At 39.9% G+C, this 22,212-nt stretch overlaps 1 protein-coding gene and 1 long non-coding RNA gene across 2 annotated transcripts in view; one reads left to right on the plus strand and one right to left on the minus strand.

The window, feature by feature from the left end:
* LOC142384022 (uncharacterized) overlaps positions 1-19,010 on the plus strand; it is a 47,033-nt gene extending 28,023 nt beyond the window's left edge. Inside the window, exons 2-3 of the long non-coding RNA XR_012770013.1 lie at positions 16,768-16,963; positions 17,825-19,010. This is a non-coding gene — a long non-coding RNA (uncharacterized LOC142384022). The remainder of the gene's footprint in view (positions 1-16,767; positions 16,964-17,824) is intronic.
* Positions 19,011-19,316: 306 nt separating this feature from the next.
* cyp11a1.2 (cytochrome P450 family 11 subfamily A member 1, tandem duplicate 2) lies at positions 19,317-22,206 on the minus strand. Its single transcript, XM_075469929.1, has 9 exons — positions 21,892-22,206; positions 21,519-21,674; positions 21,185-21,384; positions 20,876-21,079; positions 20,563-20,723; positions 20,308-20,474; positions 20,007-20,085; positions 19,669-19,860; positions 19,317-19,584 (listed from the first exon to the last, which is right to left on the minus strand). Exons 1-9 carry the CDS (start codon positions 22,161-22,163, stop codon positions 19,462-19,464), a joined length of 1,554 nt encoding a protein of 517 aa, XP_075326044.1. The 5' UTR covers positions 22,164-22,206; the 3' UTR covers positions 19,317-19,461.
* Positions 22,207-22,212: the final 6 nt, after the last annotated feature.

The raw sequence follows: 22,212 nt of genomic DNA on the forward strand, positions 1-22,212 counted from the left end.
GCCATATGATATTAATAGATCTCCGTGCAGCCAGAATGGCTCTCTTTGGTGCTATGCTTATAAGCATCATGTCCCTAAACAATAAATGTGACGATTATATTCCCATGTCAGTGCACAGAATTTGCCACAATCAACAGTTTTTGGTCTTGTGCTCAAGGTCAGAATTTACAGCTGCATAGATGGGGTCTTCATACATAATGTATACCATATCTCATTCATAGCTAATTAGCACTAACAGGAAAGGATGCCCCCTGATTTCCTCTGACTTAATTCTCATTTGCATAAATATAATGGGGCACAAGAGAGCGTGAAGCCCAATGTCTGTTCTCCCCAAGGGGAGGAGCAGAGGTGTTACTGGGTTCTGGGTGCAGCAAGTGATAATTGTTGGAGAGCTGTTATTCTGAGAATCATGTGCTGGACTGTGTGAAGTGAACAAAGAGATTCAGAAAAACAATATATGAAGCATGAACTTGGTACAGACTCAAAGGAAAGATGAAACTCTTGTTTAATGTGCAAATGTATTATTGTTTTAATTTGACAGATGGAGTTTTCCCACTGCATTAAATGGAGAACGCTGTGAATATATGCTTGCTTTAAACAAATGTAATACTTCCACAAGATAAATGGCTGTTTTTATGAGAGTAGATAAAGATCAAACACCAGCGATTTATCTTTCTGTATAAATCCGAAAGTCTTCTTTGATGGAGGACTCTTTCACTGTTGTGTTACCGAAACGTAGGAGTCATTAAAAGAGGGCAGAAAGATGATTGTGATTTTGGGGGACGAGGGCATCAAATTCAGGGTGTGGTGATATATTATTCACAGAGGTGGGGGCTTTAAGTGCCAAATTAATTTGTTTTTTCTTTCCAGTTGGATGGCAGAATGAATGGGTGCTGTCAGTTGTGCAGTAAAGTGCTGTGCATTCATTTAGACAAGTGTTATTGCTGCACTGGCGCAATACGGTTTTAGCAGGCGCAGGCCAGTCTGGTGGGTGGAAGCTGTGTAATTATCTCTGGTTCCTATGATGGCAATGATTGCTAAAACAGCCAAGTGCTCCCAGAGCACAGCAGGTGTGACTGTCAGACTGCCGGCTGATCGGCTGGTGTTGCTGGATGTGAGTGCACATGAACACACCAGTGCATAGGTTTGTTTGTGATGACAATAGCACATTCATAGTTACTTATGATAATAAAAAGAAATGGATTGAAAGGGAATTTGATTTATTTCAGGATGGTTAATGCATTTTTTTTTAAAAAGTCCCCCAAGGGTTCAAACACTATATAAGACACCCCATCCAACACTTCAAGCTTAATATCTAGCCTGTATTACACCTGTGACATCAGTGGGAGCATCAATGTATTTTTATCTGCTTGTCATGTTTCACATCTTCACATAATGATCTTTGAACAGATTGTTGTTGACAGACACCGTGTGGCCTTAATTAAAGCAGGTCAGCCAGATCTTTTCTTTTTTCCTTTTGAAATCACCCTCATTGCTTCTAAGCAACTCTGACAACGTGAAAGTACAGGGCCACACATCTGCTGTGTTTCAAAAAACTCACGAAACGTAAAATGCATACTAATGTGGCCAGACTGCAGTTATCAGCCTGACATTTCAAAAAAGGTAAATGCTCTGCTTATTTTCTGTGATACAGAAGAAGCTTTGAGCACACAGGACTTTCAGTGGTGTGAGTCAGGCAGCGGATATGACAGATGTCTGCCGAGCGATATGGCTTTTATTGATGCTCTCACACAGCTTGGACTATCAGAGATATTGCAACCAGTTCATTTTCTCATGCTGAATCCCAGTGTGAGTTGGATGATTACTTTTACAGCAAATTGTTTTTAAATGATAACATAACAGCCATACAGATATAGTGAGTAAAGATATCTAAACTGTACTTCACACACACAAAAAGTAGAAGATATTTGTTCAGTCCCCGTCAGTATGTGAGTTTGCAGAGCAAATACTTACCAGGCAGCGAGCATTTAAACAAAGACTGTTTTTTTAATCATGTGTCCTCACTTTAGCCAGCCAGTCAGAAGATCTGTCCCCCCTCATACTGGTGAAGACACTGTTTGAGATGATCTACACTCACTCAGCTGACTAATGAGGTGGATTCAGTGTGGGTAAAGGGGTGGGTTAAACGTCTTTGTTAGACAGGCTTCCAGCTCCTCTCGTTGCAGGCGGATCCCAAGGGAGGCCTCACAGACTGCCTAATTGAATCAAATGCACATGGTGCCTCCCTCTTCACAGCACAGCCCCTCCCCATATGAGAGGACTGAGGAGGAGAGCTTCAGCTTTGATGCTTTTGTTCTCTTCAGCACCACGGACAGCACCGGGGGCCCCTTCAACTGCTTGCCTGCTGCTGGCTGGAAAGGCACATGATCACTGCAGCAGCACTTTCTACAATCCTATACTGAAGCTAAAGACTGATGTGCTAGACTCCTCAGTGCCATAAATTCCATTCTAGCCTTGTATAGAAGGAGTTTTCCTAATCAAAGGGAGCAGAACGTGCAATAGCCTATCTAATCTGTATTTGTTGGAACACAAAGTAACATCCAAACACTATTATTCACATGTCAGCGGGCAGGTGGCTCACACAAGCAGACAAAACAAATGTTATACCAGAGAAGACAGTGCTGTGTGACTGCGCATAGCTTAGTGTCTTAGATATCCTGAGTGACTGTTCCTTCTTCCTCAACCACGTGGATTGCATGCACATGCATTTCAGCACCCATGATTTACTGAGACATTGGAGTTGTGCTTCCTGGAAAATTCTGCTTGTTAGATGGTTTCCAGATGCCTGGTTAATGAAGGAAGCCAATATCTAAATTGAAAGAGATGGACCAGGGTCTGGCGAGGCCCTGTCTCTGAGAAACATACAGCTTCATCCGGTTGGCTGGGCTGAGCTGACATAAATACCATGTAGTATTTCTGTTTAGATAAACATACCACTCATGCTGTAGTTGAACTTTTAAACTTTAATCTGGTCCTCGCTTCTTGGGTATCGAATAGAGTGTATAATTAAGAAACAAAGCTGTGTTATTTGCTGTCAAAGCATGGAGATAATCTCACACCAGTTAACAATGCTGATTCTTTCACAGTACTACACCTGATAAAAGGCATGAGCTAGTAGCAACACTGAAAATACAAGTTTCTTGAATTATTGGCAGACAAAATGGCCACTTCAATCCTCAATTTGGATCCTCATTTTAACAAAACTCAGGACTTTTTTTTTCTTTACTTTGTTTCCAGCCTCTAACTCGATGATTAAGTCCTGCCAGGAAAGCACTATTGCAATGAACTTGGACCAGATATGTCTAAAAGGCTAAAATATAATTGTAGGGAGCTGCTGGTTTAGTCCAGGCGATGCGTATCCGCCCCTAATGATATTAGAAAGGAGTATGGAGAGTACCTTCCAGCACACAGCTCTCATGTTGATGAGACACAGGAAGACTGGACTGAGATTCTTTCAATCTCATGAGGCAGACTGTGTCTGTGTTGGAGTTGGGCTCTATATCTCTTCATTTCAAACATAACAAGGTAACAAAACCACTGCAAACTGATGCTTGATTGCTTTTTCTTTATCCTGTTTAAATTTTTGTTTAATGTCAGTATTGAAATGCTAATAGGTCAAATTGCAGGACTAGATGCACCAACTGGGATTGTATTAAACTTCATTAATGTCTATATGCACCACACCCATTTAAGCTGTCCACAGGTCCTGCTCTCAGGTTTCAGTGCTCAGTGTTGTATAAAATGTATCTGAATATTAGAGATGCAGTATTTCTTCTTATTTCATACGACACTGTGTAGCTGTTCATGTTACTTCTGTTCATTACAGGGATGCATGATTAGTGCTAGATTTATAATAGTAGTTTTTTTAAAATACATATTGATTACAAACCAACATTGGCTTTCAAAAGTCTTTTGACTTGGACTGATCAATAACCACTCTGAGTACAGATTTCAAATTCATCAGGCTTCCTTATATGGTATTGATTTTGTGCAATGGCTGCTCTAAAAAGAATCGGATTACTTTTCCCCCCATCAGTCAGAACAAACAAAAGCCTGATATGCAGTCAGGTGGGTCTTCGACTTTACCTTTACAGAGAGACGTATTGCTTTATTTTCCCTCTTTCAGTTTTATCACTTGATCATTTTTTCACCATAATCATCTGTTTGTGGCTGAAATAAATGTTTTTATCACTTTGAAGTGTCATATGGTTTTCTGTGCTTTAACATGACTCCAATTGTGACCATAATAATGGCAAGCGTGTGTGTGAAATGTTTTATGTATCTTTTATTGGCAGGACTGCGATACTCCCTACAGGCAGGACCTTGGATTCAGACAATCATAATATATGCAGTCCTGCTCCGGCAGAGCTACAGCGTACAGTAATTTCTAAGCCCCCCCCCCCCCCCCCGCCGCCGCTGGGCACTGTTGTGGTTTGAGAGCATTACAGAGAGAAAGGCCGGGATGAGTAGAACTGGTCCTGAATAGTAATAGCTTTACAGACACTTTCCGTACATTGCAGCTGTGCAGTTAAGAAACAGCATCAACAGCATCCCATTACAGTGGCAGTCTCTTGCTTCTTAACACACACTGAGGTTAGAGTCTTCGATCAACTGAGTGGAGATTAAATGTGGCCACAGTGACATCTAGTGGCCTTGTTTTAGGACTGTGTGGTGTCTTACGCGTGACACTCATTTGGTTTAGAGTATTTAGCATTCCAGTCACGGTGTGTAGAAAGCAATTCCAGCTACTTTAATTCAAATTTCTAAAAGCTTTTCTTATGTTCAATAGCCATTCTCGTTATGACTGACTCCAGCTTTGACTTCTCTCTTCTGTAGTAAAGGCTTTTCTGTCATGCTGTTGTAATTTTCCATCTTTATGTGCAATCTGAACTAGAATGCAGAAACGGATATTGTTTTATTCAACGGAGAAAAACATGATGTAATTAATAAGGGCAGTAGGCGCTGGACACAGCCTAGCATGTGCAAGTCTTTGAGTGAAATAAAGGAAAAACTGAGGCGAAGATGGCCTTGACAGACAAAAGAAAAAAGACAGAATGGAGCGACTGAGGTGCGTGTGGAAAGGCAGATCATGAAGGTGGGTGGTTCAGTCCGACTCTAAATACAAGAGCTGAGTGTTCAACAGACCTTGAATATGGGGGTTCATCACAAGGCAAGGCTCTTTTATGTAGGAGGTCAAAGCACATGTAATTCTTACAACACAGAGCCAACCGAACGCCTCATAATCAGTGTTTGTCAAATACAATCTGACACTGAAATATAATATATCACAGCTCCAGTAAACATTTCAAGTTTGGCATAGCTCACAGGGCATTATTGTGAACTGTGATGACCAAACTCTGCACATAGTGCTAGTCAGAAACACACTGTTTGCTAGTCTTATTAATTGCTAATTTCTCAGTGGTTTACATCATTTTCCTGTTGTCCTCTGATAAGGGAGGAATGGGGATGCAGGGCGCTCTGCAGCCTCTGTCTGGTGTGCAGGTTGGGTTGGGCTGCTCTGTTTGAAGTGCCTCTATCTATACACCACAGCTGTGTATCGCAGGTTTAGAGCTGTTCTCATATTCCCACCTCAGCTAAATGTGTAACCTCACAATTGCCTTTGAATACAGGCTGGCTGCTGCTGCTGCTTCACAATTAAGCTGTTCCAGCATGTCAGCCATTGTCTTGTATCAGCTCAGCTCCAGTTAATGGCCCATCATCAGTCCATTCATGCTGCACTGTCCATCACAAAACCTTTCTGAATAGCCCAGCCTACTCAATAAAGATTAGAGCAACTTCCTGCACAAAAAAAGGTTGAGGGGTTAACGTGTCTGCACTGTGCTCTGTTCTCATTTGGGACATGTAAATATATAGTCGGAGCCTTTGCCTTTGTTGGCCTTAGTCAATAGGAAGCTAATATAGTCTTTAACCTTCTGATGGACCTCTAGCTAATGGCATTATTTCCTCTACACATGATAAATGGTCTTTTACACAGTTACATTGAGGCTTTGACTGGTGCATGCATATGAAACCGCACTCTAAATATCTTTGTCCATGGCAATAATGTACACTCAGGAATGGGAACATTTATGTGATCATCATTTGGATCCATTGATGACCCCTCTCATACGTGACAGTTACTCCACCAGCTTGTGCTCTCATGGGACACAAGGTCGCTGGCTTCCTGAAACAAAGTGTTCTAAAAATATTCATCTCCTGATAGGATCTGGGCTGGAAGTCAGTGTTTCCCTCTGAAGCTTTAATTACATTAGTTGACAGACTGACCTCAGACCCGTGTTTTCAGGGAAGGGTTGGTGGCTGGGCGTTGACATCATTACATCATTCGCCTTCTTGTGTGAATTCAGTCCCAGTGACAACCCTGCCAAAAAGTGAATGATGCATCACATAACAGTTACGCCCACTGCCCTCTCAATCTTCATGGCCTTTTCACAGCTGCAGACAGGACATTGTGTGCATCTAATTTTAAACAAAGGTGTTTTTATTAATTGGATTTTTTTCTTTGGTTATGATGTGACTCGATGTCCTTATTTGCCATAGACTGTTTGCAAAAGCTTCTAAAAGTTAGATGTTCAAGACATTGATTCATATAATCCTCCCTATCACTCATGTTGGGATCCTTCTGGGTGAAACCAACATTAGCATTTTGATGTTTTGTTACACTATTCAACACCATGCTGGCTTCGGTAAATGTCAACCACCATGTTAGTCATTTAGCTTTGGTTGTATAGCATTTTGGAAAGGTCATGTGGGGCCTTTAGGGAAAAGCAGTCACTGCAGTGTGTCTGATGGCAGCCTGGATACCGGCCTGCACTGGGCAAGGCTCAAGGGGTGGGTAAAGATGTTTGATAAGAATCAGGAAATTCAGGGAAAAACACAGAACCTTTTTGTAAGTATAATAATTAGAAATACTTAGATTCATTCTAAAACCTTTACTGAACTGTTGGTTTGTTCACAGCCCCTACATGCAATAATTACCCAATTTTAACAAGTTCAATCAACATGTTCTTTCCTTGGATTTTTGGATTTTTTTTTTACTTCCTTATACAGAAGGAGAATAATTATAGTAAATATTTTCACTACATTTATGTCATATTCATCCCAAAAAAGGTTGCAAATTCTGTATTTCCTGTCTGACCCTAAATTACAGATAGCTGTTCTTTGCCCCTGATTCTGTTGCAGTAAAAAGTTTACAAGCTTGATATCATTTTGGAGGTCTACATTAAGGGCACATAATCACTTATCATGTAGTTCTCCGCTCCAGTTTCGAATGAACCGGTCTATATGAAGTATGGCTTAACTTATCTTGCCAACTATTTAAAAGTCCTTCATAATAACTTAATGTTCTCTTTCGAATAACGATACATAAATTATACTTTCTAAGCTTCCATACTCCATATTATTACAGCTACTTCAAGTCAGATTTAACTTATCCTAATATTCATCACATGTTTTTTGTGTATGCTCACAAGTCATTATGGTCAGAGTTGACCGTTTGTCATCTCTTTTGTCAATCATCCTCATGGCAGTCTAAAGGCAATTAACATGTTGATTTATAGACAATCCTTGGCTTTGCGCTCACTTTAAACCTGGCAGGGATCAGCATTGGCTGTCAGCCTTAAGCGTCCTTGAATCAAATCCGTGTGCTGTCCTTGACACACACTGCTCTCTCCATCTCTCTCCATATTGGCGTTTTAAAAACCTTTATACCCACAAAACAGCTCGCTGCAGATTTGATTCCATTCTGCTGACAGGGCACAGATACGATTACACACAGGGCAAAATGTAATTTTCTCTGGGGAGCTCTGTAATTAAATTTTTGGAGGCCACATTTGCCACAATTGCCTAATGTCAATGTTTGCTAATTTAGTATTACTGTCCTATTGCTCACAGAACCTAATCATGACAAATTTGACTGGATTCGCACTGAAATGTAAATTTTACCGTATTTAATTTATTGCTGTGGTTAATGAAGGCTTGAATTGTTTGACGTGCAATATGCAGCTCAGTGTCAGTATGAGGGAAATGTAACGGTTTGTCTCATGTAAAGATTTTTTAAAAATTCTGTTAAATTCTTTCCATTTTGTCATTTCTTTCTCAAATGTTCATCCTCATCAATGTGGACAATAATTTGTTATTGTAGATTACTGAAAATCATCACTATTTTTCATAAAGTCCTCTATCGCCATTATTATTCACTTCTTTATCTTCAACCTCTGGGGGAAAACTGTACAAAAAAGTGTAACTATGTTGCTTTTTTTCTGTATCTATTCTCACTAATTCTTCAAATAAAAGCAAATTCAGTTGTAGACATACAGACGAGAAGCTGAACAACCCAAACAGCTGGTCTGAATTCTTATAATAACTGAGAGTCCAACAATGTAAGTCAGCGCATCTCCTTTTCTATGTGTTTTTTTTTTTTCACATCCTTTTTACCTCTGTGTCCATCAGCGCACTACAAGTATTTCTGCTTGGCTTGTCATGTGTAGATGGTGGCAAAAGAGGCTGCTGGAGGAGGATGACTTTGAGAAGATGGTGAGGTCAAATGTGGGGGGAAAAATACGGGAAGAATTGTAAAGTGTGGGTCAGACGAAGGACTGATGGGAAAATCTAAAGGGAGGTATACGGGAAAGGTGGAGGCAATGGCAATGGAGAAAGCTCCTGGGAGCTGGCTTGCTCTGGAAGGCTAATTGAAGCTACGTGCAGCAGCAGACTCAGAGCTGTCACTCCTGTGTGCTGAATTCTGTGCCCAGACCACAGACCAACACTGTCACTGAGACAGGTTCAGAGACCCCCCCCCTCCCCCTCCATCCACCCTTCCTTCAAACCTCCAGAGGGTCAGAGGCTTTCTGAGCACAAGCTGTGGCTGCCAAGCAAAACATGTGAATATGAATTATTTTGTATTGAGGATTTTGTAAATTTGTCAAGCAAACTCATGCATGATAATGTGATATTCAACTCTGCTGGAAGTGTTTTCACTTGTACAGGTTTTCCCTTGTTGGATTAGAGGAGATTATGTCTTCTAGCAGAGCACATAGCTGAGAGCATCCAGTGAATTATTTATCATGAATTAAAGCAGCCATTAAGGCAAATATTTCTGTAAAAACTCAACAGAGCAGGATTTACAAGTTAAGCTACAGCGTGTGCACCTGGTTATGTGTTTAAAATTTGTTTCAATTACCTGTTTGTCTTGAAGGTACTATGTTATCTTACTTCAGAAGGTATACAACTGGAAAAAGATCAAAAACAGCTGGGGACTATTTTTCTCGACTCAATGTTTTGACATTTCAGTCTTCGCTTTGCATCCAGCTGTTTAATAAAGTGGCAAAATTCATTTCTTGTTGAAAAGAAAAGCCACAAAGTCAATTGTTTTTGTAAATGCACTCTTTTTTTAAGAAATCTTTCGTTTACTTTCCCTCTCATCTATATTCAACACTATGTGTATGTATAAACAGCATGACATTTTTTCATGCAGAGGAGGAGGATTGTGAAGTGAGTTGTGTGGTATTGTAGTCTTATCTCACTGAGAACTCTTTCTCTCTACCATTAGTACCATTAAGTCTGAATCGGATCATGTGTCAATAATGATCTATCTCAGCCTTCACTGATAATGAGATGCCAAAGCAGAAGAGATATATTGATCCACAATTATTGATGCTTCCAACTGTATTTACATATGATTATGTATGTATAAAAGCACACTTTAATGATCAAGTCAACTTTATTTACAACACATTTCACATAGTGCAGAACAGAAGCCAGAAAGAAGCACATGAAAACCTTTTCTGTTACTTAAAGGTGATCAGTTCGTGTGACATTTGTGATGACAGATATGTCAGTTTTTTGGGATTTTGTCATTCTATAGTCAAACTGTGTCCATAATGTTCTTTAATATATCACACGATCATTTAAAAAAATTACTGTCGTGATGATTCTGCCAATTCGTAATTTAAGTTTGAGAAATTTTTCAACTCAACTGTTCATTTTTATTTTGTTGGATTAAAAAATCCACCTTTGTGTCAAATTTCTTTACTTTATTTCTTTAATTTTACACTGTGTCAGTGATTTGACCTCAGAGTTGATACACTGAGTGAAACTGGCAATAAAATGCGCAGAGGGTGCCACAGGTGCTGCACAGCATGTTACTCAAATGTCATTACCTTACATTATTATCAATCTGCCTATTCAAGCTGAGCAAGAATTCATCTGAGTGCTGGTATTTATGGAATAGGAACCCCCGCTTTAATTCTATTGATTGTTACACCTTGCTTCCTGGTATAAATATAAAGTTTGATATTGCTTTCCTCACGCTGTAATACGCCAGAGCAGTAGAGGCTAAAAATCAGGAGTGTATCTCCAATAACTGAGTGTTTTAAGAGGACATTTCAATCAACTGTTCACAGCAACTACATCAACCACTATATTTACCTGTAACCAACAACACAAACTACTTCAAATAAAGTAGCACTTGTAACCAAACACAGCAACATCTGCAACTAACACTTTTGATGTGCATTTTTTTTCAATTGTTATTAAGTAATATTTACAATACAGATGCAACACAAAGTTTCACATGAATCTGAATATGGCAGATTCTTCAGTGTCAAAGGGAGCAAAACAAATGTATCGTAAACGTAGCGGATTCTAAAGGGGTAGAGGTAAAGTTAAAAGTACAGAGTTTGTCTTTAAAAGAAAGGAAGTGGAAATACAAACTATAGTATGATACAAAACAAGCTCAAAATTGTATTAAAAAAAAACACCAGATGAAAATAGATTGTGTCACACAGACACCAAAACATGGTGTCTGTGTGAGAGAGATAGAGAGCTCAGCTTAATTAGATATAACCTTTTGCAGCATTTTGTACGCAACAGAATCCAAAGTTACTGAGGCTTGTGTTGTGATTACTGGTAGATTGATGTCGGTGCCCCAACTTTCACATCCACCATCTGTTTTTCTTCAAACGAGGGTATTATCTGTCAGATGATAGCTTAATAAAAGAAAAAATCCCTTTGACAGTGTGGAGGTATTTCTTTTGTAGGGAGAATCTGTGGGAAGATCATAGATAATGACTGTTCTTTAAATATGTGCTGCCTGGCAACCAGAACCATTGAAAGTGTACATTGTATATGCAACGCTTATTGCAGTCAGGGTCATTGACTAAGAGCACTCTTATGATAGAGTGGGTAGTGTAGTGATGTAACAACATTTATATTCAAGTGATAAAGAGTTAGAACAGGCCTGCCTCACAGCACATTGAGTATCAACATATCTAAGTTGGAATACTTTTGGGTAAAAGCTCTCAGATTATGTAAAAGTGTTTTAGTGAAATTGTGTAGGATTTATTTACAGCTAACAGCTCTTGAGGTTTCTGTTGTGTAGTTACCCTTGAGCCAAAAACAAGCCTTTCAGATCTGATCCTTTTGACTCCCATAAGAAAAATGCTTATAAAATCTGATAACATAAACCCTAACAGTCTAATGCAGGATTCTGGCGGGATAGTGCCATGTAAACACATACTGTAAAAGCCTGTACCCTGACCGTGTTAACCATACTTTACAGCTGGTTCTGTAACAGACTTCTGAAACATGTCATCAAGTCAACAGCTCTACTTAAATTTCTAAAAGTCACAAGGCGTGAACAACATGTTTCTCAAGAGGTTAAACACACCCAAGATTAAAAATGTGCAGTATAAATAACATTTGTTTGATATTGATATTGCTAGTGACAAACAATATCTTCCTATCAGCTTTAAAGGAATGCATACAATCTCCCGCCTTATGATCCCCTGGCACAAATCCTTACAGATAAGCGGTCGCACCTCAACAGAGCGAAGTGTGAGCTTCCGAGCGCAGCCCAGCAGGACCAGCAGGCACCAGCTGGATGGGCAGACGCTACAAAGTCCAACATAAACCACACATATCCAGGGCATCATCCACGCAAGTGGTATGGTACATAGCATCAGACTGTAACAAAGATTTATTCTGATGAGACAATTGTTTCAAATGTGCTCATGCTTCCGACCTACTCTGTGTGTCACGACCTCCAAAGTAAGGCGAATGGACATGATCAATACTCTAACTGTTCAATCAGTCAGGGAGGCGATCCCCAATGTCAGGTTTAGTTATAGTGAACAACGATATGGGAAGGTGGGTGAGATGGGACATTATACTGAAGCAGAAACATAAACGGTGGATAGTGGAATAAATTAACATTTCTCAGTCTGATTGCGCTCAAGGAGCTGATTAAGGCTGGCTCTTGATCTCAGGGTGTGTATGCAGATCTTGACATTTCCTGTGATTGTTTTATAATTTCATTTATATTCAGACTGTCGTAACTGTAGAGTAGCTGACATTCAGTCACTCAGCCTGTATCAACTCCATGAAAGTGCATGCATTAGTGCCTAATAACGCTGCACATGCATAATAATAAGACTTTGAAAACTTCCGTTCTCAAGTCTCAGTCCATCTGTCTTCTGCCTGACCAACAATTGCCGTGAATTTACTGTATGCATGACACTTTGTGTCTTCAAAACATGGAGACAGGGTGGAAACTCGAGCATTCACAGGCAGAGACCGTGACTCCCCTTCTTATTTCTGACACATAAAAGGACTTTCCAGACTCATCATTGGGAGCTTTCCTTCCAATCATGCCTGTGGGGTCCCCTGCAGAGACACCACCTCATCTGTAGTCATGATTGTCACCTCGTCCCTGCCCTTTCAATTAGATGCTCAATTTCACCCTTGTGTCCCACGGGAGTCGCAACAACACCATTCAAGATTGGGATCCCCTCTAAGTCACACCCCCCATACACACTGCTGGACCCTGCCCTCGGTATCCATTCAGTTCTCTTTATTCAACATGATAGAGGATCATGTGACAGAGCAGGGAACAAAGAGCAGATAGATAATGCTAGACGGACAAAAGCATGCCTTGTACAGAGAAATGATGTGATAACAGCATGGCTGCTGGAAGCAATGCTGACTGGACATCTTTGTATCTTAAAAAAAGAAATATATGAAGAATGGGAAAATATATCTGACAATTTAGAGTTTATGAAAAAAAAATGTTTGTAAAACTATGCTTGGTTTTTCCTTTTTGCTGCTAAGATCCTAAAATTATTAAGAGTTTTGCGTCTACAGTTCAGAAAATGGACTTTCACATCTGGGCACTCTGAGAAGCATGATCTATCCATAAACCCTGGTTAAAACACCCAAAAGACCTTTACAGATAGGGTGTTGTATCCTTTTATTATGAGAAGCTGGAGTCATGAATACAGGACACCCAAACCTAAAAAAAATCAATCACAAGAACATTTCACTTGTGGGAATAACACTGTCTTTTGGCTTCCAGCAATGTCCAATGACTCATGCTTCTCACTTATTCACTTACTTATATACTTATTCACACACTGAGTCTGGTTAAAAAAAACAAAAAAAAAACTAACCAAACAATATGAATATGCTGCTAGGATGTTTTTTAAGAATTGCGGTCATGTCCTTCCGACTGCATCCTGGAATGCTCTGTTTTCAGAAGGAGTTGAGAGACATCTAGTGGTGGTGATAGAACCACTGTCACCAAGGGGTTTATTGGTAACAGTTCTGTGACTATTGGCACAAAATGGCAGCCTGACCTAATAAGAAACAAAAAAAAATAATGTATGTACTCCTGAAGATTAAACTGCCACTGTGGGAATGTATCTACAGGTATTCATTAGGCAAATGTTATCGTCCAAAACAGTGGCAGATCTAGGATATTTCTGAATAAGGGGCCATTAAGGGGCCACAGTGTTCATAGAGGGGCCAAGTATTTGTCCAACACCCTTGCACACAATTCCCTGTTTTGGTAAGGTACTATACATTTCACCAGTCACACCATGTTCAAACGCTTAATTAAACACGTAATTAAAAAAAAAAAAAACTCCTAACCAATTTTACATGTATTTTTACTGTACATAGACAAAATGCTCTCAAACACACACAGCATGTGAGAAAATCCAGTATTTTATTTAATTTTTTAAACCCTTTTTACTTTTTGACAAATACTGTCAGTTCAAAACATCTCTCACAAACATACACAAAGTTGCATGTGGGTGACTACTGTACATTTCACTCTAAAACAACATTATTCTTCGTTTTTTTGTGACGGGAACTGAACCGAACAAAAGACAGATGAGTTACAGGACAGGGGCACGTCAGGGGGCAAATCAGATTTCAGCTGGGGCCAATGCCCCTGTGGCCCCGCCCCTAGAACCGCCCCTGGTCCAAAACAATGCAGAGAAATGGTGTCCCAACACTCAGTTTACTTACCTTGAAGGAGGTTGAAATGGGATTTAATTGTCCTTAAGGTGAGACAACAGACCAAACCACTGTCTTTCACCTACTATTCTACTTTAACTTTCAGTCTAATGCAAAGAAAATGTCAAAACACATATTTAAGTGTGTATTTTACCATTTAGCCTTTTAAATATTTGTTCATTCATTGCATATGTAACGGATACCGTGGCAACGGCACCATAATGACAGATTGACTCCTGTAACACAGGAGAGAGATGAGGTATTTCAAGTTCTCAAGCTTTCTGCAGCAATTTATTTAAATCGTCTTCAACAAGACTCATTTTATGTTACACATATTACATATTCAATATTCAATGTCCTCTAAACATCACAATGTTTCAGTGTACATGTCCGTACAAAATCATATCAAATCAAATAATGTCAAATGCAAAGTTCACATACTCTTCATACTTGCATCCAATTTAAAGGATAAGATCGGTTTTTTGACATTGGGCCCTTGATTTCACATTATAACATGATGTTCTACTCACCCCTGCTTGTTGTTGAACATTTGGAGCTGTTCCGAAGATATTCGCGAGGCGTCTGGCTGCTCTCTTGAGATATTCGGCCATGAAACGGTTTCCTATGGGCAAGCTTATACAGGCACAAACTATGCTGTTTATAATTTATTAATTACTCTACACTAGCACTGATAACGTGGAGGTGCGTCGCTTACTTAAAAAAATCCGGGTTATTGTAATTTTGATTTTTTTGTCGTAAAGTGGGTGTTATGACGTCCTCGTCCTGCTACTGCCACAGACAGCCCACAGACCTGCTGCCTATTTATTCATTCGGCTAAAATTCAAAATTAGTAACCCGGATTTTTTTAAGTAAGCGACGCACCTCCACGTTATCAGTGCTAGTGTACAGTAATTAATAAATTATAAACAGCATTGTTTGTGCCTGTATAAGCTTGCCCATAGGAAACCGTTTCATGGCCGAATATCTCAAGAGAGCAGCCAGACGCCTCTCGAATATCTTCGGAACAGCTCCAAATGACCAACAACAAGCAGGGGTGAGTAGAACATCATGTTATAATGTGAAATCAAGGGCCCAATGTCAAAAAACCGGTCTTATCCTTTAATAAAATGAAATATATAAACAATGGTAATCTTAACCAGCTAAATGTTCAGGATCCTTATAAACTCCCATTCACAGTATTTTACCAGTATTAAGTCAATACAGTACTGCAGGGCATGCTCAGAACTAGATAAAATGTTTTATATAAATTCAAATCTCCTTTTTAACTTATGCACATTCGTATATGAACTGAGTACAAAACGATTTTAACTGATGGTGGAAAGCTAATATACAGTAGCTAACAAGTACACTTCAAAATAGGTCATAAAACATTTCGGTGTGTACATGCACGTTGGGAAGTTGTGTGTGTTGAGCTAATGACTCTTAATGATTTGCGCGCGCAAAATCAGACAGCGACTCTTTTACTCTCTCGTTACAACTTATCACAAACAACATCAAAAACAGGTTCTAACGAAAATCACTTCACTAAATCAATTCACCTCTTTCCCAAACACATTTCTACCCGGACTAAATCAAAGTTTTGTGATGTTTTTGTACCTTTAACCACCTGTAACACAGGAGAGAGATGAGGAGACAGTATTTCAAGTTCTCAAGCTTTCTGCAGCAATGAAAACAACCCGCCGCAATGCGCGCAGCCAAACCCGTCACCCGACTCTGCCCCCTGCTGGCCTGCAATGAATTGCATGAATTCTGAGGATATTTTTCCCTCAAAATAAAAAACAGTTATATACAGTATTGTATTTAGAGAACACCACAGGTCTTATTTCCCACCACACAAATGCAACACATTTGTGGGCGTCACACATACCCAACCAGATAATTCCTGTATATCTAACCAGTACACTGCTCAAAACTTGAATTACAACTATTGTCTTTCACTGCAGAATCTATCAGTTTATTCCTGTTATTAGCAGCCAGTTTCCATTATAAAATAACACATCGCATTTATTTTCAAGGCAATATTCTCAACTTACATTTCTTCTGATATTGTTAAATCCTGACTCGAGTTTAATCCACACAGAGACAGCAAAGTGTCCAATTCAATTTTTACTACATTCTAAAAAGCCTGACTAATAGGCCTCACCACTAAAATCCCATTTATGATAATCTTTTACTCTAAAAATTTGAGAAAATGAAAAGAGAACCTTGATCATAGCTGCAGTATGTACATTTGGACATTTTTTTCAAAGTTGCAATCTTAAAGCAAGTAATCTGCTGGCAAAGCTTCAAGGTGATACTGATTAGTAAAAAAATAATCGCCTCATTCACCCAGAGTGTCTCGCCTAAGTTTAAAAAGAAAAAAAGGTATATTCCAAATTTTTGTGAGACTCAACGGCAATATCTTCCCATCAGGAAATAGGAAAGTATTATTCAGCCATGAGTGAGACAGAAGAAGACATCATTAAACTGAGGACACGGCTGATAACGTTGGACGCAGAAAACAGCCAGCTCTGCAGTGATCCGTCTCTGAACCAGGGCCTTGGCCGAGTTCTGCTCGATGACTTGGACATCGGAGTCGTGATCAAGGCTGAGATTGCTGAGTGGATAGGTAAGCCACAACAGAATACTGCCTTTCCCAAATACTCAGCTATATATAATTTATTCGCCTAGAGTTTAGTCTTTGCACAAATATGTAAAAGCATAAAAAATTGGATCTAATGCTGGAAAATGTGTCGATTCGTAATGATCCAGTTCCCTCCATGTTTTTTTTATGGACCTTGGGTCATTTCATCAGCAGACAAAGTTATTACGTAGAAAGTGTATCATTGTGTGTTAGCAAATCCTTGAAATGGTCTATTCCCAAGCAGACTGTGCGGTTTTGTGATAAGACAGCTCATTTAGGCCATGGACTCCGATAAGCTCTGTGTGTATAACAGCCCTTATCTCCTGAAGGCCAGTGTGTAACCCTCACTGAAAGGATGTTCCTGAAGGTCTGTCTGACAGCATTAAGGAAACGGGACTGGATTTATTAACCATCTGCCAAAAGTCCGTTGGATTTCAAAAGCTTTATTGATGGGTCTTCTGAGCATTACTGTTCCAAAGCCTGAACTTCAAAACTGACTTATCATACAGTCGAATAACAAGAAGTCATAGAAACTAACATCATACATTATAGATCAAATTCTAACTCACATAACAGATATGAATAGTTGCTGATTGCCTTTACCCAAATTAATGCACAAATAGAAAAAAAAAAAACATGTTTTTATAAAAAATCTGTCCAAATGACTCAACCTGGCAAGAGTGAGAGTAAGACTGTCTCACAGAGGAACAGGATCCTTTGGCTGCAGAAGGAGCTAATCAGGGACAGAATAAACACCAAACACATACCATACAAATGGAACTTTAATAACTCAGGCCTGGATCTGTATCCTGTGATTACATGGTTTATTTCCTGTAATGTTTGCAGTCACGTGACCGTGAGAAGAGCTACAAAAGCTTCACAGAGTCCACAGGAAGCAGCAGGAGGATCTGCAGCATCACCAGGGTCAGTTGGCAAAGATGGCAGCTTTCGAGGTCATTGCTAAACAGCAGGAGAGGGGTGAACAGCTGGAAAAGTTGTCTGTTCTGCCCTTATTGTAAAAAGGAATGATTTCATTTTTTTATATAAACAACACATTCTTATTCAGATGCTAGCATGAATTCCTTAACAACTGTGCTTTCCAATTTGTAGGTTATTGTGAGGATGGAGAAATCAGCAGATGGCAAATACAGAGAGAAGATGATCAGTGCAGATAATCAGCTGACCAACACAGTGATGTGCAAAGGTTAAGATATCACTAGATCGCATCTCTGTAACTGAATAGTTTGGAGAGTAGAAAATTATTAAAGTCTTTCCAACAATTAGAAGAAAACAAATGTCTTCAATAAAAATGTTACACAGTAAAAAGAAAATTTATACGCCCAAAGAAAATTCAACTTTTAGATAACGTTTACCTTTTCTGCCTCTGATTTATTCAACTGTGATGAGCAGCCATCAACCCCTCTAAACAGCAGCATATAACTCTGAACTTGAGAAAAATATCAGCTCAGTTTGCTTTCAGGAACTCAGGTGGCGTTTTACGTGTTAAACTCTTCACAGTATTTTGACCAGGTGTGTCTTATTTTTGCATGCTTTGGCAGGAGAGGATGCCAGTCTCAGGACGGAGCTGGACACAAATGGCCAGCTGCCTCCTTCAGTCATTAAACAGCAATCAGCACAGCTAAACAGTAGACACATTATTCTAACACATTATTTTCATATATTCTTAAGAAATATATCATGAAAAGCTATGGTACAGCCTAAATTTGATCTTTCAGTCACTGAAAATCTCAAACTAATATATATCATGTCCACCTCAGATAAACAATGGAACCACCACTCAGAGAAATTGAAAGTGCTGAATTAGTTTTCGAGTGTGAGTGCGCATGGTTGTTTGTCTGGTTTGTCTCTGTGTGGCCCCGTGATGGACTGGCGACCTGTCCAGGGGCTACCCTACCTCTCTGGGATAGGCTCCAGCCCCCCCTCCCGTGACCCTGAGTTGGATTAAGCGGGAATAGAAAATGGATGGATGGATGAGTTGGCAGAAGCCGAGACCAGGCTCCAAACACTGAAAGCTCAGGTAAAAAAAAAATTAAAAAAGCATCAAAGTATTTACATACTCCTCCACATATTTTCAGTGAGTAAAACTGTTTATTCATCACTGGCTTATACTTGTCTGCATTTTTTTTTTAAACAGTCTTTCCATGTACAGATGCATTCCAATTTGTCAATATGCTGTACATACAACTACATTTCTATAATTTATTCAAATGACTCACTAAGCTATGTACAATACATATAGTTACTTTCTGTAATAGTTATAGAATCAATGAGGTAATTGTTTCAAGCACATTTTTTGTTTTTCTTTCCTAATTTTTTGTGTCTCTTGCTCTCCATCTATGGTTGGATGATTGTTTTCTGTGTTTAAAAACTGTGGTGCTTTGTGAAGCCTTTCATAATTATGTGTGACTAAAAAGACTACAGAAATTAGCTTAACTTACCACAAATTTTTGCCAACGTTGACGTTACTGACTAGCATGCAGAGGTTTCAAAGTCAATATAATAGGTTTGTCTGGCAAGAGAATGAGCTCAAAGGTACTCTGCACCTCCACGTGGCGCTCCTTCTCCACTCTGAAGTTTTCCAGCATCTGCAAAAGGAAAACAGGAATGCAGGCACTGAATGTGATGCCACGTGTGGTGAAAGTGGTTATTACAGACAGAGTGTCTCTCACGTGGATGAGGAAGATCTGCATCTCGGTCTCAGCTATTCTGCGTCCTAAACACTGACGAGGGCCAAAGCCAAAGCCCAAGCTTTTGAAGTAGTGCGTCTCCGACCTCAGCCAGCGAGCGGGCTGATACTGCTCCGGACGAAAGAAGACCTTGGGGTCTCTGCCCATCGCATAGAGTCCTAACTGAACCAAAGTCTAAACCCCAAAAAACACACCACAAAAAAACAGCCAAATCAGGGACACAAAGTTTTTTATTAAAAAAAAAGCTTAAATACTCGAGCATAATTAGGTATTTTAATTGAATAAACATAACCATATGTCATGTGTTTGACTGGTCTTACCCCAGCTGGGATGTGGTAGTTTTGAATAATTATATCCTCTGCAGTGTATCTTTGCAAGCTCACTGCCACTGGATGTAACCTGAGGTGTGAAAGTCAGATAGTTTTGTCAAAGGAAACTTTATTAACTGTGTGATTTACAAAAACTTTTATTTATCACAAATATCACAGTACTTGTCTCCGTGGTCAAAAATAGCTTTTTTGCATTGCAGAGTTTGTTCGACTAGATTAAGTTCCCATAGCATGTCGCCTTCCTTTGTGCAGTACCATTTCCACAATTACATGTTTTGAACACTTTGAACACCTCAGTGTTTCCTTCAGAGCCCCTTTGACCAAAGGGATCCGCCTCAGCATCTCCTGCATGTCCCCCTGGGTTGCAGCACGAGCTGCAGCCACCTCTGCCCTCAGCTCCTCCTGGAGATTGGGGTGTCTGGCTAATTCATACAATGTCCACAGGAGCGTTATAGAGGTCTAGGAGACACAAAGTGGTCTTAAATCAGTGGGAAAGAAGTCTAGAAATAAAAATCTCTGTGAATTTTTTCTTTTTTCTTCTTCTCACTGTGTCTACTCCTCCAGCCATTAGCTCAGTGATACTGGCCTTGATGTCTTCAATGGAGAGCTTGTCCAGCATGAGCAAGCTAGCAAGGACTCCTGGGTATTTCTTGGACGCCTCTGTCTCCTGACGCAACTGCCTGTAGATGTTCTGGATACAGCGATCCGCTGATTCACCAAAAGAATTAAAAAAAAAAAACGAAATAAAATCGTTACCATAATAGAATGAAATTGAGAATGGGATTTCTAACTAACATAACATAACATAAATAGCTACTGTAAAACTTTCAATGTTGACCCAGGCGGTCCTATTGTCTTACCTTGGTTGAATATCCCATCCCAAGCTGCCACATGGTCCAGCCACACCTTTGCTCCAACCTGCCTCAGCAGACTAGGAGGTATGTACAGCATGGGTGAGGTAGTCTTGAACATAAGGGTGATGCAGTCAATAAAGTGTTGAGCTTCAGGGTCAATGTAATCCAGCATCAAGCCCAGACGCTCGCCGTACAACACTGAGCTCACCGCTGTGAAGGACACATTCAACAATGAGACAAAGACAAACAATACATGAGCAAATAGAGTTACTACCGACAGTAAGTGAAATTCATTTAAAGAAGGACAAGTCTTACACTCAAGTGCATATTTAAATAGTTCTTGAGAGAGGTCTGTGGTCCATTTGTTCTGGCCACTTCGCTCTATCTTCTTGTGAACTCTGGCCACAAAGTCCTGCCCCACGTCGTCCAGCAAAGGCACAAAGTTTTCCAACATCTTCAGCGAAATCACCTCCTTATTAAGAATCACACGGTTTGATCTCCAGTCTTCGCCATTCCTAAGCGAAGATTACATGTTCATTTAAAACTTAGAATGCTCAATACACTGACAGGTTGCCTCATAGTATGTTAGCACCGAGACAAAAAAAAACTTGAAATGACACATGTAGGAGAGGACAAAAACTACACATACTTCAGCAGAACTCCATATTTGCGATTTCTGTAGTCTCTGTATGATGTCCATGCTTCAACTTTGAGCCTTTTAGGATAATGGCCCTCTGCTTTGAACAGGATTGCGGCATCCTCTGGTTTTATGATATTCACGCTTTCATAATAGCCTATTTTCTCTCTGACATCCAGAAAGAGAAGAGGAGTGAACATGCAGTATCAGCTGGCTGTTTCTTAGATATGTGACCTTGTGAAGTAGAAGTAATGAATACCACCCCCCCCCCCCTTTGGTGACATCATTCAAAGTCATTTATGTTTTGTCTCATGACCACACTCATACAATCAAATTTTTTTTTTTTTTAAATCTAATGTGTACGAAACCGTCTCGCCTCCGTTACCTGTAAATGGGTCCGAAAGTGTTGAAGTTGTGTACCATGATGCGGTGAAGGTTTCTGAAGCCATCCATTTTCCAGAAGTTGTACAAGTTAAACACCCCATTCTTCCACAGTCCAGGGATCTCATTAAAAGGCCTGACGATGCTGCTGCTCTCCGAGTACGACTGTCGGATCACCGGCATGCTGCTGCTGCAGCGCACACCTGATTTTGTCAGCTCCTCTACGCAGGACAGGGGCAGAGTCGCAGGGCTGCGCCACACACTCCACCTGGCCATCTCAACGAGAAAAACGCTCACTCCGCTCTACTGTCGACAGCTACTCTGG

Source organism: Odontesthes bonariensis, chromosome 7 (assembly GCF_027942865.1).
Source record: "Odontesthes bonariensis isolate fOdoBon6 chromosome 7, fOdoBon6.hap1, whole genome shotgun sequence".
NCBI classification, from domain to species: Eukaryota; Metazoa; Chordata; class Actinopteri; order Atheriniformes; family Atherinopsidae; genus Odontesthes; species Odontesthes bonariensis.

Excerpts from the sequence above, each read along its gene's own strand:
- cyp11a1.2 (XM_075469929.1), bottom strand. The coding sequence starts at position 22,163 with ATGGCCAGGTGGAGTGTGTGGCGCAGCCCTGCGACTCTGCCCCTGTCC. Across the intron at positions 21,385-21,518 it reads AAATATGGAGTTCTGCTGAA|GAATGGCGAAGACTGGAGAT; the intron begins GTATGTGTAGTT and ends ATCTTCGCTTAG. Across the intron at positions 19,861-20,006 it reads ACTACCACATCCCAGCTGGG|ACTTTGGTTCAGTTAGGACT; the intron begins GTAAGACCAGTC and ends TTTGGGGTTTAG.